The sequence below is a fragment of the Dunckerocampus dactyliophorus genome, chromosome 1 (assembly GCF_027744805.1).
Source record: "Dunckerocampus dactyliophorus isolate RoL2022-P2 chromosome 1, RoL_Ddac_1.1, whole genome shotgun sequence".
Lineage (NCBI taxonomy): Eukaryota > Metazoa > Chordata > Actinopteri > Syngnathiformes > Syngnathidae > Dunckerocampus > Dunckerocampus dactyliophorus.
Genome location: NC_072819.1, coordinates 37,433,328 through 37,454,791, shown reverse-complemented (window position 1 = coordinate 37,454,791; position 21,464 = coordinate 37,433,328). Strand labels below are relative to the sequence as shown.

General features: G+C 42.0%; 1 protein-coding gene across 9 annotated transcripts in view; it reads right to left on the bottom strand.

Moving 5' to 3' along the window:
• Positions 1–21,464, bottom strand: part of LOC129180342 (membrane-associated guanylate kinase, WW and PDZ domain-containing protein 1-like) — a 99,227-nt gene that overhangs the window by 54,190 nt on the left and 23,573 nt on the right. For 8 of the 9 annotated variants that reach the window (XM_054774727.1, XM_054774745.1, XM_054774737.1 and 5 more), the window contains exon 2: positions 18,720–18,836. In XM_054774727.1, coding sequence (XP_054630702.1) covers positions 18,720–18,836 — 117 coding nt within the window. Of the gene's footprint in view, positions 1–7,821; positions 8,094–18,719; positions 18,837–21,464 lie in introns of those variants that run through there. The other variant, XM_054774786.1, reaches the window with a different exon arrangement.

Sequence of the window (21,464 nt, the reverse complement as noted above, 5' to 3'; positions counted from 1 at the left end):
CTGATTTATTGCCGGTAAGGCGGACTAAGCTCTGACACCAGTCATACAGGGAGCAAACCGCCCGAATTAGGTGGTCTGGTACCTATACTCCCAGAGTACTCCCCACAGGATTCCTCAAGGAACACGGTCAAGAAGACATCTTACACCACCTGGCAATAGATCTTTTCTTTTCTTTTTTTCTTTTTTTAGAACCTGTCCTGTTCAGCAGCATTGCCATGCAGTATGAGTGAACTGTATGATTGTTTTGCCAGAACAGCCTTGCTTTACAACGGGTGAGTCTGGTAAACTCCTCCTGTCCAGTTGCATTACAAGTTTACTGTTAAAACCACCAAACAGAACATGGTTAAAAGGGATGACAGACAAAGAAGAAAGAAAGAAAAGACAATGTTAGGTCACCTGGCAATAGATCTAATAAACTGGTTTATGGTCTTTGTAATACAGTAAAATAGACTCATGGTACTCATATGAAGACATTTGAGAGAAGTATTAATTGTGGAAAGGCAAAATGTTGTATTAACACTAATTGACCCTTCTGATCCCAAACAGCAAAGAATTTAATAAATAATAATAAATATTTATAATAAATATTTATAATAAATATAATGAATATTTATAATAATAAATAAATAAATAAATAAATAATAAAAAATAAAAAATAATAAAAACTACTTCCTGTACAAAGACAAAGATTTGTTAATGATACTGATTAGGTCCTTCTTATCCCGAACATCAAGGAGAAATAAAAAATGCACTGGACACAAAAGTTTGGGAAGGTAGCTAAACAAAGTTAACAAAATATTACAATCACTATGATGCAGAGCATGTCCGCAAACTACAACCACAGTACAGTCGATCTCCGCACATTTCCGATACACGATTCTTTTTTTTTTTTTCTCTGAAAATATCTCATCACATTAACTTCTACAGTCAACTTTCTTTAAAATCTGGCCTCAAAACTGCAACGAGGTGAACACAAATTAATGAATGATCAGACGTCGTTGCTGGGATTACAGGTAGTGTGGATTATATAGACGCAGTTTAGAGCAACGCCTTCTCCGCTAGCCGTGACGGAAACCGTCAATGTCAATCAAGCTAGTAAGAGGGGTTGGTGGAGGAGAAGGGACCAGTGTGTCAAAAATAAACACACTTTTAATTTATATGACCGTCACAGTTAGTCAGACTTTTTTGCCATTTGTACACCCACGAATATATTAAAATAAACACCATTCTAACGGCATATAAAAACGGACCATTTTTATCTGTGTAGTGGATTGTATTACATTGTGTGGGTGTACCTAATGTAAAGGAGAGGGTAGTTTCCCTCCGCCTTCGGGTGGGGGTATGTGTCCTGACTGTTGTTTGTGCTTATGCGCCAAACAGCAGTTCAGAATACCCACCCTTTTTGGTGTCCCTAAAGGGAGTACTGGAGAGTGCTCCCTCGGGGATTCCCTTGTTCTGTTGCGGGACTTCAGTGATAGACCTGGAAAGGCGTGACTGGGAGGAGCGCCCCCCTGATCTGAACCGCAGCGGTGTTTAGTTATTGGACTTCTCTGAGATAAGGTGAGAAGCACTGTCATCCAGGAGAACCTCCAGGAGTAGAATCGCTGCTCCACCGCACTCAGAGGAGTTCGATGAAGTGGCTTGGGCATCTGGTCAGGATGCCTCCCGAACGCCTCCCTGGGGAGGTGTTCAGGGCACGTCCATAACCATATGACATCCTGCACAGGCCCTTTACCTCTAGAATGACTAATATGACTATTTCTACAAAAACACTGCACAAACAAGCACATACCCTCCCGACACACGCCTACACTTACACAAATTCAAGTGGAAAATGACCTCATATGTATTAACAATGGGCAGTGGGGCTGACAGCACTTTGCTGACATCTGATACCTTCAATCGCCTTCCTGCTGTTGATGGTCTGGGGAGCTTCCACTCATTGTCTAACACAGACATACACACTCACACACCCATGCAGCCAAACATCTGCTGTCTTTCACCCCTACTGTCTGCGAGTGCGAGCGTGGCAGGAGGGACAATGTACAAGAACCTCCAGCTGACCTGAGAGTGAGATTAGCGTTATGGAGAGTGTATCGCTGGACAAGGAGTTTGGTTTTGCAACTACTTCAGACAAAAAAGAAATGCTCTTTACGAGCAAGCATGGAAGGATTATAAAAATATTTTCCTGCCCCCAAGGCATCAAAATGAATATATTGACTGAACATTTCACTGTGTCTGTGTAACACAAAAGGTGTTGCATTGTTTATCACTGTTTCCAGGATAAACATACTGTACTCTTGGTGTCAGTGGGGAGGTGTATGTTTTGAAAACAGGGGCTAAGAGGTGACGTGAAAACTGATGACATACACATCTCAGAGTGGCCGCAGAAATTGAGGGCCTTAGATTGCAAACAGTCACAAAGGGAGTTTGCAGGCAACTCCCCTGGGCCTCCAAGGCTATTACTGGAGCAGCATTGATTGAGGCAGCATTTAAGGCCTCATCCATACAAGCCCAGACTGGTCAGATGATAGAAGCGTCTCAACCACAACCTAGGGATAAATGTCCATTTGCGTTCATTAAACTGTGGGGGCAAATTCATTTGAAAGAAGCCGATTAAGATTATTGTCCAGTATTGTTTTCATTTGAGGGTTAAGTTCTGCTAATGGGGGAGATTATATTTTGTCTACTGTATACACTGCAGTATGTTTGTTAACAATATAGAAAACAACAAAAACATCTGAAATTATTTCCAACAATATTTGAGGAGGGTTGTGTCAAAGTTAAAGGAAAAAGTTGTTGTCTACATATACTGAGTGCTCTTTTTAAAAGATGGATCACTCCATTTTCTGAATAAAAAGATGGACAGGAACTGGACCAGTACCTTCAGGATGGGTATACAACCTGAAGATGAATATTACTTCATGCCTTTTCTGTCTGTGTCCAACCCATCCTCTAATCAAAAGCATTGCCGATGCACAATAGTTTAAAAAGGTCAATAGCGCGAGAATCAATATAGCAGAAGCTCTCAGATTGATGATTAAGCAAATATCAGTCCAATTATAAAACCTATCAGTGGCTGGTGTGAGCATGTTGATCTGGAACTTCAATCAACTTCAACGTGGGCAGTGGACCTTCACTTGAAAGCTGAGTGAACAAACCGCTACGACAATGAATACTACCGTACTTAAAAAGTGTCAATTTTGACTGTAGCATCTCTTAAAAGTTGAATCGCGGTTTGAACATCGCTCCCTCACTCTATCGTGTGGGTATCATGTGGGTTTTCTGCTGTGTACAACCACTGCTACTTTGTTATTGCCTACACTGTTTCAGAAGTGTAGCTATCTATCTGTTTATTGTACTCAGCATACAGTATGGATAGTCAGCAAGTGAGCTAAATAAAACATGTAAACAACATGGCTGTATGTGGACAGCACACTAGATTATCGATTAACTTTTGGAATCGAACGTTGTCCTTTTTTTTTTTACACCATTACTCTATATTTGTTTTCAGCACACTATTACTATAGTACTATTATTATTGTATTTACAATGAGTTAATAGTTGTAGCCTTGAAAACCTTGAAATAATGCTTGATAAGGTTCATACATTTCTTGATGTTGATAAAGTTTGTTATATTGTTATTTCTATTTCATATGTATATTTGATATATTTTCTATTTTTTATAAATGCTGTTACAGTGCTGCTTATGAGCTGTTATTCATTAGAGTTGCTTGTTGTTTTGAAATAAATGTCAGCGTTTGTAAAAATGTGTGCCTTGATAAAAAAAAAAGGTGTTATGAGGTAGGTTATATAACATCGAAATAATGTAGAAATGTAAGCCACTTAGGAAACATTTATTATGAACAATTTATTCATCTCATCTGCCTATGTCACAGCCAGCAAGCTGTGAAGGGTGATGATGTAATAAGAATCAAGTGGTGTCCCATTTCTTAGTAGCTTCTTCCCCTTGGCCCGAGGTTTTAAAGGGTAGGACAAGGGGTTAGACGGAGGGGAAGGACTAAGGGGTAGAATTGGGATTCAGTCTTATTGTTGCAGCCATAGCCCACGACTTTGCTCGCCATTGATTTTGCTCCCCTACAACGTAAACTGTCTTGAATGGCTTATTTTCTCTGATTACCGTAATTTCCGGTGTATAAATCACAATTTTTTTCTTAATCTTTGAACACTGCGGCTTATACAGCGGTGCGGCTAATTTACGGCCATGTTATAATCTCGTGGCATCTCCTTTACTTCAGAACTACCACTAGTCATTTTAATACTGTGCCACTCACGAGGCACAAAGGGTGGCTCTTTCTTTAGCAGGAGCCAATCACGAGCTATAGGGGAACTCACGACGAGCTTGTCAACCCATCAGAAATCGCAGGTCTTTACTCAATATAACAGTCTGACTTACGGTGTAATCCTGGAAAAAAATTCTAAAATCATCACATAGCAACTTAACACTCAAAAGGTATACAATACTGTACAAGTACCTATACAAATTTAGAATAAAAAAAAAAAAAAAACTATTTTAACAGCTTCCCATTTCTTCCCACCACAGCATTTCATTGGGCATGGCTGCCGGAGCGCTGCAACGATTCATTCAGCTGCCTCTGTCCACCAGAGGGAGCCTCCCTCTGTCAGACTGTTATATTGAGTCATGACCTCCTGTGATTTCCGATAAGTTTTCTCATCGCTCTCATAGCTCCTGTCAAATAAAGAGCTACCTGGTCCTCAGGGACTTGTGTGCACCAAAATATTCCATTGTATGACATGGACATGTGTGGCTTATAGTCCAGTGCGGTTTATATATGTACAAATCTGTTCTTCTCTCTAAATTTAGTGGGTGCGGCTTAAACACCGGTGCGTTTTATATACTGGAAATTACGGTATATTTACTATATTGGGTTATACAAATAACGATATGCGTGTTATTTCATTCTTAAATGGCTCCAATCCATTTTATATGCCGCTTAATCCTCATTAGGGTCGTGGGGGTATGCTGGAGCCTATCACAGCTGAGTTTGGGAGGGAGGCGGGGTACACCCTGGACTGGTCGCCCGTCAATCATAGGACACATATAGACAAACAACCATTCACACTCACATTCATGTCTATGAATGCTCTAATAATGTTAAAAACATATTTAGAAGATCCTAAAGAGGTTTTCTATGCCATAACTACAAAAATATTCATTTTATAAAGAAGGAATCCTACTTTGTGGAAATTCACTTATGGCCGTCCAGTCTGGAACCACAATAAACCAGGGATTACTGTAGTTTTTACAAAGTTCTGACTTAACTGTCACTACTTCATTATGTACACTTTTACTAAGTAATGCCATCCAAGGCTACGTTGACACTGCAGGTCAGTTCCGATTTTCGATATGTGACCTTTGTCTGACTTTTTTATGTGAGTATGAACAGTACACTTCTTTTTTCCAATGTGACCCTGGTGTCTTTCATATGTAGATATAAATTTCATGTATATCCAACGCTACTGCAGTCTGAATGTTCGGGTCTCGTATATCTGACCGATACGTCATCGAAAGATGTGTTTTGATGTGTGAAAGTTGGGAAATGCTACCCAATGTAGGCAAAAGTCATCTCGTCATCCAAAAATGATTTTGAAAATCTGTTTCAGTGAAGAGGCTCACGTCAATGTCCCACCACTCATGGCTCTGACATCCACCCACACGCTCCTCGGAACAGAAGAAGACTCATCAAGTTCCCAAGAAGCTGCCACAGCCAAAAGTCTTACGCTCTACTTTCTTAATTTCCTAAATGAAATCATTTGGTTAAGAAAATGTTTGTGTTGTTTGAAAAAATTCAAAATTGAAACAAAAGCGGGAGGACAGCCCACAAATTGCTGTTTACTTGTTTACATGCGTGCGACATTGATGTTTTGTGCGCATGTGCATCACTTCCCGGCCACATTGCGCTCACATTTTACACAAGCGCAAATCTTATTTTTTGGTAATGTCAACGACTACGTAAAAAGATCGGATTTTAACAAAAAGGGCATCATACCCTGCAGTGTGAACGAAAACTAAGGGGCTATCCACATGGAAACGTTTTCAGGTCAAAACGGCAAAGTATTTTAGCGCTTCAGCCTTTCATCCAAACGGGAATGGCATTCTGGGTGACCTGAAACGGTGTGTTTTAAAAACGGCTTCTACAGTGGGAAAATCTGAGAATGCCGGCTTGTCGCTGCCATGTATACAGGCAATATGAAAACGATGATGTCACCGCCTCACCGCCGCCTCGTGACCAGAAGTGAGCTTTGATGACAAACCAATATAATATCTGAATACATGACTCAGCCCAGTCGACATTCTCCTATTTTGTTGTCCTTATACTCCATAATGACTCACAAAAGTAATTCCACTTCTCGTAAGTCTTGAAAAGCAGAAGACGACGGACTTATGCGCACGCGTTCTTTCTTCTTCTATGGTTTGGTGTGTCATGTAGTTCCACCCACATGTTTGTTCACAGCGCCAAGCATAGGTGTGCTTGTGTATTACCTCGTTTTCACCCAGTCATTCGTTCCCATCTGGATGCAACAATTAAATAATCCGGCAAAGTATGGAAATGAGTTTTTTTCAACCTGCCAAAAAAATAATAAAAATCTCAGGAACGTTCCTGTGTGGACAGGGCATAAGTCTTCTGTTTTCCAGAAACTTCTGATTTACCATAGGAAGCTAATCAGTAATGTAGTTATAGTAAGTAGTGGCACTGCAATGTGTCACCAAATGTGAAACATTTTGTGGAGTTAATTAGAATTACCCTGTAAGAGCAGAAGTCCAGCAATGCACATGACAGTGTGGAATGTCAATCAAATGAATAGAGGATGTTTGTTACATTTTTATTAATTTTTATTTTTATTGCTGTACAAAAATCGAGATTTACAGGTGCTGTGGTCGTATCTGCACTTAAAAATTCTGACATTCTTATTGGGTGAAAAAGTGTTCAATCACCGATGGGAAAAAATGCAACTCAAAATGAAACGCTAAATGAATAGTAGATTCCTAGCTTGGATTATTTAAATAAAGGGATGATAGACTTCGCCATTGTAGTAGAAAAGGAGGACGGGGAGCGACAAAGACCAGACATACAATACTGCTGCTGCCCAACACAACAGGCCATTCTTTACTCCGCACCACAACACTCCTCACAGCTGAGTCCCGGGTGCTATTCTCCTGCTGTTCCCCCAAACCCTCCCCAGCTCTCTCCACTTTTGGCATGGGAGAGAGGAATGGGAGGGGGATGCTGAAATTGAATAGTGGGCAAGCCCGAACAATCTGAAGCGTCATTGACTGGAAATCTCATGAAATTGTACAAAAGATGGTGGAGGTTTGTTTCCTTTCACCTAAATGGCACCCTGGTTATATTGGGGGAAAAAGACAAAATGAGAAGCAGATTTAAGGAAGAGTAAAGCTGAGTGCACAGGGAGGTTTGAAGAAAGAAGCTAAATTGAAGAGATGATAAAGGAAGGAAAAGGAAGGGATGTTGCAGGAGCAAGCAACCATTTCCTCCAACTGCAGCTGAGTGTGTCAACATACCTCTGTTTAAATTGAGACCCTAAACAAACACTAGCTTAGGCAGATATGCAGTACATATGTGGGCTCACAGATCTGTCATCATCACATACACATGGCTCAGCACAGCAATACATCATACCACATGCGGCACCAGCCAAGAAAAGAAATCCACCTGACTCTTTCTGTGAGCATATTCCCTGCACCCACACCCTTTCCAATGTAATCCAGGAAGCCAGGCCATCACTCCCAGAAGCAGAAAGTAAATGTCACAGAATTACCTCAATGCTGCCGCTTCTGCTGACTTCCTCTCTGCACGATATTCCACTGAAATAATCAGGTGGATAAATCCAAGTTGAATTGTGCTTGCTGTGCTCTATCCAAACCATCCATGGATCATGCAGTTGACTGTGAGCAAGTGCTATGGCTCCCAGCTCATTCAGGCAGGCAGCTAGTAGGCAGCTGCCGTTTTTCTTCAAAGCTCCACAAGCAGAGCAAATTAGAGGTCCAGCCCAGCTTAAAGGCTAAGCCAATGTGAGCTATTCACACGCCAGTTCCTGTCTGTAGCCAATGGCTGAAGCTCCATAGCCCCTCTTCTGCATACGCCCGCCCCATAGCCTCCCTCTCCCCTATCTCGCTGCTCCTGTCCTCTGTCTCACTCTTCTTCCGTGCTCCTTCTCCTGCTATCTTGGTCATAAATATAGACTCGACATTACCTAATGCATGGGCTGTCCTGATAAACTGCCTTCTTCGTTCGGCTTTTATGAGTGACAAAACCTATACGGTACAAAAACTATGTTAAAGAAGAGCGTAAAGGGCAGCGGCACAAGGACTAAGTTAAGGATTCTTCATTCAGCATGGGGGGCTATTGCAGAACGAAATTTAGAAATTATCAAGAAGACATAAAGGCCACTCTTTAATCAGTTTCATGCTGAATTTACAAACTCCATTGACCAGTCTCTACCGCAGCATCTACTTTGGGCTTGATGAGAACCAATGCAGATTAAGGACTGTGTGGTAGACCAAAATAAATCTTGTACCAATGCATTTGTGCACATGCATGGAGGTGGGCTGCTGCCCCGGCAACATGACCACAAAAGCCAAGAGAGGTGCCCTGAGGGAAGAGGACTGCAGCTTTCTGATTTGCATGGTTCAACCTCAGCCACAATCTACTAGAGATAAGAGCCACTAAACATGAAAAACATTGGATTTTCTGATATATTTCATGATGAATTACAATAATGGGATTTCCTCCCGTTGCAAGCTTTATATCTTCCTGGTGCCACCTGATGAAGTACAGTCTTGGAAAAAATGATTAGACCACCCTTGTTTCTTCAGTTTCTTGTTCATAATGCCTGATACAACCGAAGGTACCTTTCAGCATGAAAATGGAAAAGCTGAAAATGCACTTTTATTAAAATGGTGGGCATGACAACGTATTTGACAGTCAAAACAATAATTGGCGGAACACAACGCTGGTGTAGCATTTGGGCTTCTCCAGCAAAGTCTTTTTACCACACCACCAGCATGCCCATGAGGATCACACAACTTACTGAGCATTATCATCTAAGAAGCTAACATTTGTTATACAGCTCTTGTATTGGATCTGGCTCATTTTTTTCATGATCCCTCAGGTGCTCGAGGGCACAGGAAATGCATACTTAGCCCTAAACTCCAAACAAGCACACGTGCACGCACACACACACACACACACACACACAGCCCCACACACACACACACACACAGACACAGAAACGCACTTGAGTTACAGTATGAAGGTCAACTGGGGTCACATTTGATGCAAATAATCACATGACTCCCACACACACGAGGCAAAAAGGTCATAAAAGAGAATCACTGTTCACCATGTCATTCCTTGACACAGAAAACAGTGTTAGCTTCATCACACTGTCACAACACAAACTGATGTTATGACTACACAGGCCATATAAATACCATTGTAAGGGAAATTCCCAGTATCAGATACAAATCAGTGCCGCAATCATTTGTTGTAATGGGTGTACAACATTGGGTGGATGGATGTCTCCGTCCATCTAAAAAGTAATTCTAAAACCGCATTACAGTATACAGCAGAACCTTGGTTAGCGTCATTAATCCGTTTCAAAGGTGCAACTCTAACCCAAAAATACTCTAACCAAATACATTTTTCCAATAACAAATAATGTAAATCCAAATTATCCATTTATGAAAGACAAAAATTAGAACACAAAACACGTTTTTATATTTCTACAATTGCATTTGTGCATGCACAAAAAACTTCCAAATGCATATAAATACATAAACAGTAAATGATGAATGAATGGGATAAATACATATTAGCGTCACTTAGCATCACAATATTTACCTTCATAGAAGCTATAATTGTTGAGGAAGATGGTGGCAGTGAGATCCACACAGACACCATCTTTCTTTGGCTTTATTGTGGGTTAAAGGTTGCTCACAAGGACGTTTTGTGATAAAAATATATTAAGAACACAGTTGGATTCACGCAGTGTTAATAACACAACAAGATGTGCACCATATGGCACGCTAACAGGAAAATGAACACAAACCGAGGCAAAATTTTGCCGTAAATGTTTTGACGTTAACCGATTAACACACTAACTGGGGCATACGCTAACCAAGGTTCCACTGTTCACAACTGCCCAAATATGTTACTTTTCTTTCCTTGTTGCGGATAAGACACCTATTTTAGTCAAGCCATTCCAGCCACTTCATCAGGTACAACTGCAATCAATCCAATATGATAGCTTTAAAGTACACCCTTATCAAGACAATAAACAAAAAATATATATATACCTATCCATCTTCTATGCCGCTTATACTCACTAGGGTTGCAGGGGTGTGCTGGAGCCTATCCCAGCTGACTTCAGGCGAGAGGCGGAGTACACCCTGAACCGGTCGGCAGTCCATCGCAGGGCACATATAGACAAACAACCATTCACACTCACATTCATACCTATAGACAATTTAGAGTCTCCAATTAACCTAACGCATGTTTTTGGAATGTGGGAGGAAACCGGAGTACCCGGACAAAACCCACGCACACACGGGAAAAACATGCAAACTCCACACAGAGATGCCCAACAGAGATTTGAACCCAGGTCTTCCAGACCTCCCGACTGTGTGGTCAGCATGCTAACTATTAGGCTACTGTGCGGCCGGTATATTAAGTACATTCACATGATGTACTTTAGTTCCAATCGTCTGTGTAGGCTCTCAGTCGTACAGGAGTTGTCCATCGAGGAAAAGGCTTCTTGAGACGTCATCTGTACTTCTGTGTAGAAGGTGTCGGACGTTTCTGTGCTGAGGGAAAGAAAAAGGAGACACAACATGTCCAGAGAGCGCTCTCAACCTGTGGGTACCCACGGTGGGCTTTTAACAAATGTCAAAAGAAGAGAGTAGGGAAAGAAACCCAAAAGCCCACAGAAGCAAAAAGGAGAGGAGTGGTAGTCCCTTATGTAGCGGGGGTCTCCGAAAAACTCCAGAGGATCTTATGGCAACACAAAATTCCTACCTATTTCAAACCAGTAAATACCCTGAGACAAAAATTAGTGCATCCTAAAGACAAGGCTCCAAACCAGAAACAGAGCAATGTGGTCTATTCCATCCACTGTAAAGATGAGGAATGCAAAGAGCACTACATTGGGGAAACTAAGCAAATGCTCCAAAAAAGGCTTTATCAACATCGCAGGGACAATGCTAGTGGTCCTCAATCAGCAGTACATCTACACCTGAAAGCTACCAATCACTCTTTTCAGGACAGCGAGGTTAAGATTTTGGCCAAAGAAAACAGATGGTTTGAAAGAGGAGTTAAGGAAGCTATTTTTGTCAAACAACAGAACCCATCATTGAATCGGAATGGTGGTTTGAGGTTTAATTTGGACCCTGTGTTCAGCAGGTTACTGAGACCAAAACCCACAGCTCTTAGTCTTGCAAATGAGGTGAAGGCAGGGCCGAGCCAGAACAATAGATGCTAACAAGCCAGTATCAGAGTCGTTCATACCCAATTCAGGGAGCGACACTTCCCTTTTATCGTAGGTGTGAATAACAGGATAGGATTATACCACTGCTCCGCCCAGGCTTAGTGTAACGAACCAATAGGAGGAGGGTGTTGGCACACCAATTCCGCCCACTCTTACTGTATTTAAGGCCTAAGCTACCAGCACTTATTAGTTTGCTGACGAAGCTCTTCGGATGAGGAGCGAAACGTCCGACACCTTCTACACAGAAGTACAGATGACGTCTCAAGAAGCCTTTTCCTCGATTTAGTTCCAATCATTACAACAATGCCAATGTTTCAACTAAAAATGAGCATTATTATCTATGTCGATTTTCTTTGTGGTTCTAACTCATGTGTCTAACTCAACGAAGCTCATTAAAAAGGTGTACCTAACAAAGTGTGTGATGAATGGAAATCCCAGGTCAGAGAACACACTGTTGGAAAGTTTGTCATTTATTGCACCCTTACACACGGTCCTGGGGGAGGTACCAGCCTCAGGGATTATATCTTCCAGTGCCACCTTCAACCTATATACCATTACCACACTACAAACAGAATATATTGTATTAATGCAGTTCTTCTTCGCTCATACTTGGCATGTAATCTATGTGCATGGTACTAAATGATGTTTGTTTAGTATTGCGTGCGTAAAATGTGGTAAATTTGGGAATGAATACACTCTACTCTCACACGGTCCATGTAAACACACAGTCAGCACCTGTCCCTACACGTCATCGCTGTGCAAAATATTTTTTTCTCAGCTTCCTCAAGGAACTCTGAAACCACTGTCTTACACCCATATTTTTGTATCATGTATTTTTGGCGAGATGACGAACTATGAAGTGTACGAATGTGAAAAGCAGGCAAAAGAAGCTGGGGCCCACTCATCCGTTACAAGAATGAATGGCCATCATTAGCATGAGGCTCCCCGGCAGCACCCTGCAATGCAGCGACACACACACACACGCACAATGGCGAGTGCCATGCTTCCCCCTGCCGTTCCCCCAGAGAAGCCCCTTTTGTTTGGGCAGCATCTGGACCTGACCTCCATGCATTTGAATCTGACGACCCCCTTACACTTTATTCCCTCTGCTAGATGCTATCCTCTTCTGGCTGCTATCCAATCACTAACATCCTCTCAAAAAGATGCTTGACAGCAAGCCTCCCATCTTCTCCTGCCTCCCCTATCCTATACCATGTCCGTTCTTCACACACAGATAACCCCTCCTCTTTGAGCTGAGGAGCGCAGCCATATCTTGATTCCTAAAAGGAAGCTCTGTATACTTGTGGGCCTCTCTCAAAGCCTGCAGGGTGAATTTGAAAACCAAAGAGAAAAAAATCACCAGGGCTAGTGGCCATCTGTCCCCTTGGGTTGGACGTGCCTGCTCCGAGTGTGCCTGCCCCCCTTTTTTCCCTCACATGATTCCCACCCCCACCCCCACCTTCTCTGATTCCCTTAGCCTATATACACAGCAGCCACCACAAACACACACACACACACACACACTGCCATGCATACATCACAATCTTTAGTATATGGATGGTGAGAGTAGAGAAGGAGAAAACAAGGAGCTGCCACTTGCCTGCGTACACAGAGGATGCAAATCAAGATGTAATCCCTTTCTTTGTGCGCACGGAAAATAGAAAAAAATTGGCTCCAGCAATCATTTGCCCGAGATCGGCAATGGAGTGAAAAACAGTGACTATGGGAGAGGGATGGATAAAGAAAGAAAGAGAGAGAGAGAGGGGGAGAAAGAGAGAGAGAGAGAGAGAGAGAGAGAGAGAAAGAGGATGGAGGGGGGCAGAGGTAGCAGCTAGAGTGTGACAGAGGAAGGCAGCAGCCACTGCCAAACCACAGGGACGCTACCACTCAGAAGGAGGACTTGAAGTCGAAAGGACTGACAGAGAAAGAGAGAGAATGAGAGCAAGAGAGTCAAGCACAGGGAGGGAGGTAGGGAGAGATCAGATGGGGGAGGGAGGATTGGTTAGCTCCGTAGGCTCAAACGGCGGGATAACGCAGAGATAACCCTCATCCCCGAGCAGCAGCTGTAGACGTGAGCGGGAAATGAATCCCACGAGAGAGTGACTTCTCTATCAATTGTGACATTTGCTGCACATAATAACAATGGCCATCTGCAGCAGCAGGGCTGGGGTGGGGGAGCAGAGCGGGGTGGGGGTGGACGGTGTGAGGGTACATGGGGGTAGCGTGTGCCATATAATATAAACACACATTCACACACATGCTGGAAAAAAGGCCCCACCTCAGCCAGTAGTGGAGGGAGAGGCACCTGTTCGAGTCAAGCAAGAGGAAGGCAAGCAAGAGGGGGAGGAGAAGAAGCACATGTGCTCAGGAGAGGGGGAGGAGACAACAGAGGGCTTGTAGAAGTGTGGCCTTTATTTGACTGCCTTTGTCATTCCGCCTCGTCATGCCCTGAGAAATATTTGCATTTGTGAGAAAGTCAGGACGACAATAAACAGGAGATAGTAGGTCATCAAGAGAGCATGAAAGGGAGGGGCAGAAAGAGAGAATGAGAGGGGGGGGGGGACACGAGAAACACAAATAAATATGAACACTCTTAAATTAGTTAAATAACCAACTTTTTTTTAAGTCCACACCTTTGATAGTTGTTTGAATATCTTGCAATACTTCTGGGTAGCTCACTAGCGCTCACTTAGAGTGTGTTCACACGCCCTTGTATTTTTGTCAGCGGACCAGATAATGCAGGTAAGCATATGAAACTGATGACTTAAAAACCTGCCAAAGGAGTCGAAATTTAAAGTTGAGGTGCACTCAAAACTTGCTTATTTTTGACATTTTTTTCCAATCACTGGCACATTATAAAAAACACGTAAAAAGATAAGTGTACTGTAATGTTAAATTTATGAAAAATAGTGGCAATTTAGCCCTTGGACTTACCGAAATATATATCAGTGATAACAAACAAGATTATTTGACCACCACATGATTTTTAGATATATTTTAGATATGTATATAACACATAATTAGCTTAATAACGGTTTATTCACGTGGTGTAATTTGGCCCCATGACTATAGCCTAGCTTCTTGTTCTGCAGTTGTATGTTAGTAGCTAAACACAGGGTGTTCAAGTCGCTCCCCACACTAATTAATGAGCGTGACGCTGGCGGACACAAAATAGATCTATTCGTTTTGTTCTTTTGAGGGAATAGTTTCAACTTGAGGTCTGATTCAACAAGATGTGAATAAGTACCTTGCTTGGATGGCTGATGAGGCTAATAGTGCGGGAGTTATTACAATGGCGGAGATTTCCTTTTTTTCAAGAGAGATATTGCTATGGATTCAGCCCACTGTGTTGGCCAGTCACCCTGCCCCCATATGAGGTTGCAGATTTTTTGGAGAACATCAACCACAGATTCATCTCCAGTTGTCTATTGTTTATGTTGTCTACTCCTGCAGACTTTTGATTCTGTAAGCAGGTGCCCCACTTTGTCCTCAACTGCTGTGGCAGGTCTTGATTGCTGTGTTTTAGTCTGGTTCTTGATGACTTTGACTTTCCTGCTGTTATTGGTTGCAATGCTTTCATCTATAGTACAGCACTGTTTTTCTATCCAGGCATCTTTTGCTTTGTAGATTTCTTTTCTGACTTGATTATTGGCTCTTCTGTACTTCTCTGCCCCTTCGCTACTTGTTTATGTGCATTTAGATCTATTCATTCATCACATGGCTTGAGAATCTGAATTGTGATCCACGGTTGCTTAGTTTTCCTTGGTTCTTCTGTGAAATGATCTGTGAGCGAAGTGGAGGACATTTTCCTCCAATTTTGGCCTGGGGACCCATCTCTCAGACATCCTCGGTCCACATGTTTGGTCCGGTCCAAACAAACCGTACTAGCACAGGGCTGCCAACATTTGGTGTTTGCAATCCAGTAGACTGTACTTGTACTTTTGGTAATATTTCTTCCTGGAAGCCATTTCCCTGTGATCATGTGTAATTGCTCAGCCTGATGTTGGCACACACACCTGTTGATGGTGCTAAGCTATCGAATGATTGATGCTGTATACTTGCTACATGCAGATTTTTAGGTTTGGTTGTCTTCAATGCCGCTTCGATCGCGATCTTAACATAACACTTTCACACAATATTTAGTTCTTCTTTTCATAATATGATTGACAAACATCAAAACAGTAAGGATGTTGGAAGACAAGGGCAATTTCCGGAAGTCTTCCGCCGCCCTTAGTTTAAAAGGGACCAAAGGATGAGCTTTGCATGTGGGTTTTGCTTTTTCATGGCCTCCTGTGACCTTTTTCCAACTTTTATTCCAAAAGAAGGATCAGTTTAAAGGGAGACGGAAGCAGCCACACAACAACGGAAGCGTGGTTGTAGCACTAGCTTGCTCACCAGGCTAAAGGCTAGAAAGTGTCTCTAATTCCATCTGATTCCATCTGTTCATCGATCATCTTACATTATCAGTCATTGGGTTTGGAGTTGTGATTACATATAAAAATAACAAAATATGTTTATTTAGTGTGTGAAACTTAACTAGAACTTAACTTTCTTTTGCTTGTATGAATTTAGCTTGTTAGCTTGCTTTGTCACAATGGCAACTAAAGAGAGACGGGGAAGGTCCTGGAGCTGGAGAACGTAAACGTCACGCTAGCATGAGGGTTTGGAGGGGGGGGGATGATAGACATTTTTATGGATGTCGCAGAAGCCATTTCTGTGAGAGTCTATACAGATCCATCCATCTTCTATGCCGCTTATCCTCACTGGAGCCTACCCCAGCAAACTTAAGGCGAGAGGCCGGGTACAGTACACCCTGGACTGGTTGCAGCCAATCGCAGGGCACATATAGACAAACAACCATTCATTCTCACATTCATACCTATGGACAATTTAGAGTCGCCAATTAACCTAACTAACCTAGCCTATACAGAATAAGGAAACAATCAACTCTTCCAAATGTAAAGATATGTTGTAAATTAGTATAAGATAATTAAGAATGCAGGCACCAGTGTAAATCATATTTGCTTTTGCTTTTGAAGTTCAGTTTGAATGCCACTGTCTGTCCTTTGTGTTTTGCAGAGGCCTTTTCATCCTCCTGGATCTTTGTAAGAACCTAACATGTTCATCACATAATCAGGCAGGAATCTATTTTCAATAAATCAGAACATCATAATCCCCAGGAGGGCAAGAGTGGCGGATTTAGCGGTCACATGGCTGAACAAGAGCTAGCGAGAGAGAAACAGACAGTGAGAGAGCGAGAGGGACATAACCAGAGAAAGTAGAAAGAAATACAAAATCTAGACTAAAGCCAGATTTCAGTCGAGAAAGGCATGCAACCACAGACATTTGAACACACGCACGCAGTCAGACCTGAATCCAAAAATGGGAACAGGAGGAAGTTGTGTTGAAGTCATACTTCAGTGATTAAATCATGTCCATGCACAACAAAGCCATTACCCAATAGGGAGGAAACACACAGACACACCACATTACTGTCTGAACCTGTACTTCTTCATTGAAAGACTTTAAACCTGGAGCCCTGTGGTCAACTTAAGAAAAAAGTTTATCCTAACACCAACATGATATGAGTGAGGTCAGAAATTACCTCCAGCTAAAGAACAAGCAATTGTAACCAACGGCAGCTGTAGAATCTGGCAGAGCGCTGAGTAGGTTTGGAATATTGTGTAGCAAAGATGTGGACTTGACTCATGCGACTTGGACTCGAGTGAGACTCAAGTCACAATTTTGATGACTTTGGACTCAATTTGACAATATCATCAAGGACTTGCGACTGAGCTTGGACTCTGACATCAATGACTTGGGACAACAGTAGTTGTTGCACGTTAATATGGCTGCCTTTGCTACCTCAAAATTAAGGCAGAAATATAACTCCATAGACGTGCACCTCCGAAAAAATCTTTGTACTGCAGCTTGTTAGGGCTTACTATTGTAACACATTGACCAGTCTCTTTCTCCTCACCACCGCTCGTCAATGACACTGAGCCAACAAGCCGAGTTGTAATTTGCTCATAGAGCCCATGCCACAAGTCGGACCCACAAAGTAGAGGTGACCAAAGTGCGGCTCGGGGGCCATCTGCGGTCCGTGGCTCATTTGTCATTGTATCACTGCAGAAACAAAGTAACATTTAAAAAACAGCAAAAATGGTAAAAATAGAGCAAAAGGTACAATGAGAAAAAGTTGAAATATTGAATAACACAAACCTTTGTATTTAAAGACAAAGCTTTAAATATCTATCACTTTTTACTGTCTACAAAATGAAAGTAAACCATCCATCCATCCATTTTCTACACCGCTTCTCCTCTTTAGGGTCACGGGGGCATGCTGGAGCCTATCCCAGCTGACTTTGGGCGACAGGCGGGGTACACCCTGGACTAGTCACCAGCCAATCGCAGGGCACACCTTTCTACAAAATAAATAATTAAATATATATAAAATGTTATATATAATTTAAATATATTGTATACAGTATATTTTTTCTGGCCGCACAGTGGCCTAGTGGTTAGCATGTTGGCCACACAGTCAGGAGATCGGGAAGATCTGGGTTTGAATCTCCTTTGGGCATCTCTGTGTAAAGTTTGCATGTTCTCCCAGTTCACGGCCGAGACCAAGGATCTTGGGCTCAAAAACGTTGGTGACCACTGCACTAAACAGTGCTTATGACTTTAAGGGTTGAAAAATTTCAAGCCTAATGACTTCGGACTTAACTCGACCTGTCTTGTCTTGACTTGAGACTTGACTTGAGAGATGGGATTATAGGCTTGACGCTTAATTGAGACTTGCAAAACACAGACTTTCTCCCACCTTTATGGTAAAGGTTGCCGACCCCTGGGCTATATTGAAAGTTAGCGCCCTCCAGGCAGCCATGTAACAGCTGCAAACAGTCCCTTTAACTGGGATCAATGTTCATACACGGTCATGTTTCACTTCCATTCATTAGTAGCAGATATGGTAAGGATGTTCTATGAAGTAAAAAACATTTGGATGAAAGAAATGCATGAGCGTTTGAGCAAGATTAATGTATGAGAGGAGCTCAAAAGGAAGTGGGTCAACAGTTTAAAGACGAAGATGCTAGACTGCTTTAAGACACAAATCTTCCGCCAGATGTTCCAGTTTAAGTATTTACCATTACAATATTATACTTCATACTTACAAGGCACAGCATGGCGATACAGATTGGCTCGGATGGTCTTCTGCAGTTCATGGTCCGGGGAAGCCTTTTGGAACCTCAGACTCAGGTAGTGCTTCAGGTCTTTGTTGAGCTTGTTACCTTGAAATTGCAGAGAAACACATTTCAAGTCAAAGAAGGTCATGAGGACCAACAGAACAATCTTAGCCTAGGTCTGTGTTCACACTTGTTATGTGGTAAACAATTAAGATAAATGGTTTGTTTTGAATCAAACATTTGCTGCTGCATTTTTTTATTCCTGGAATGCTTTTCACTATCATTTTAACCCTGGTCCAAGTTTTCGGCCTGTAGCTGTCACACTCATGCTTAAGTGAACCAAATCGCAACAGGGATTGTTTGTAAATCTGTTTATTTTGTGAATACCAGGGTTCAAATAATCAATCACTAAACTGCACTACCAGAGCAATGACATAAGAGTCTTTTTTAATCAAATTTAAAGTTGTCAAGTCTCTTGGCACATTCTTGTATTCACTTAAATACTCATTGACTAAAACCTAGAAACCCCCCCCCAAAAAATCTAGTCTTAGTTTCAGTACAATCACATCAAAGGACATTAATTTAGGTTATAGTAATTCATTAAAGAGTGTCTGAGTTGGTGGGAATAAAAACAAGACTCTGATTGGCTGTATTTACCAGGCCCTCACTGCATCTATCCAATCAGAGACAGGGATGATGCTGGCTAAGTTTGAACACAGTGCGGCCACTCACAATGGAGCCAGATGGTCAGGGCTAGCTCTCACGCCAGGGTCTCATTTAGGACCATTTAATGATCTCCAAATTTATCATCCAAGTCTGGGGGAGCTGGCAAGTCTTTCTTGGGGGAGGTGCCATGACTTCCTGTTACCCTCCCGCGGTAGAGGAGGATTTTCTTCTGGCTCTATGCTTCTGGACAGCAGTTAATGTAATCACTTCCGATATCCTCACGTTTGATATCACTGTTCATACCCAGTGATCCATGAGACAAAAGACAAGATGAACTATACTGACTACCAAGATGCAAAGACAGACGTCAGTGTGATTCTATGTTATACGAGACGCAACTCTAAGCAGAAGTCACCACACAGAATAAAGTTTAAGGGGGTAACAAATCAACCACAACAATCTAATATGATAATATCACAAATGGGAAAATGCATTTGCCAGCGTGAACCCTGTGGGACTATAAATGGATGCTGACAATCATTCTTTATGGATTACAGACACCGTCACCTGAAACATGAAAGTCAGGAAATAAATCAAATCGGAAACGGAGGTGAGTAAACAGCCAAGTAAAAACAAAACAAAAACAAAGACGTCAGTTGGCTGTTTACTTTGCTGTACAGTATTTTTCCGTTCTCTCGACTGTGTAGCTCACTGCAAGCAAAGCACAGTCAGGTAATTGTTACCTAGCAACAAGCCACTGCTGACGAGCATCATTATGGTCCCTGCTAGGCAAGCAGCAGTCAGATTGTAAAGGGGGGAAAAAAACACAGATGTGGACGTACTCGCACACATGCACTATTTTAATATTATGCAAGCATTCTTTCAGTACATCCTTTGCTACAATATGTGTAAAGTAGTGTAAAACACCTCAACAAAAATACGAGATTAGTTCACGCAGCACACATACAGAAAGTACGTGTTTATGTTCTCCACCATGTCGTTTTTTTTCTGGCTCAGATGATCTCCATGAGATGGGGACCACTGTCAGGAACAACCATCTCCTGTGGGGATGCGCAGTCAGCAAAAAGGGCAGGCCACCTAGGTGTCACGCTTCATCAGTGAGAGAGTCATCAAATATTTATGAAGATTAACGCTACGTGGATCACAGATTACACACACACACACACGGTGACGAGTAGGGATGTGTGCAGTCTGTACCCCAATGGCTCTGGTTCTCTGTGGATGTGGAATAACAAATCATGTTAACCTTCAAATAGGAACAGCCATCACAGTGGATGGTGCGTGAGACGTTGTGAAGAAAGCATCAAGTCTTTTTCATTCTTAGCTCCAACAACTATGTATTGACATGTTGGGGAAATGACCAGAGGCATTGAAAATATAGTAGATCAACTGTAGCATAAATATTGGACAACGCTGTACACTGCATATTTTCAACACATTGTCCATTTGTACAGTTTCTTGTGGCTATTTTAATTTTTGTGCTTTTGCATTTCTCTTGTCTCTCTCGGTCACCATATGTCGTACATGTTCCGACTGGGCTATAATGATTATTTTTAGTGCACCAATACTGTCTTGATCACAGATTTAACCTGATTTCTTTTTTTTTTTCATTTTTGACACAGAACACCCAATTACGGTACTTTTTTCCTGATCTATTGAATGAACTGACTTTTTAATAGAATTTGATTACAGTGGAACCTCGGGGTTAACGTACACCTTAGTTAGCATGTTTTTCAGTTAATGTAGAAAATGTACACCAAAATTTTGCCTTGTGGCACGCGTCTTGGCGTGGAATTCATATGCCACGTCAGTCCAACTGTAAATGTATTTTTAAACACACCACGTCCTTGTTAGCAGCCTATTAGCTTGCTAATACATGGAAAAAGGAACCGGAAGTCAGAATGGTTGCCTGTCTATGATGTCATCAGTGGTTGACTCTGTAGTTTGTCCACAGGTGTCTGGTTTTCTGTTGATCACGGCTGCAAAATAACACGCAGTGGAGCCCAAGAAAGTTGCAAGTGCCAGCATTTTGTTAAAGAAGGCGAG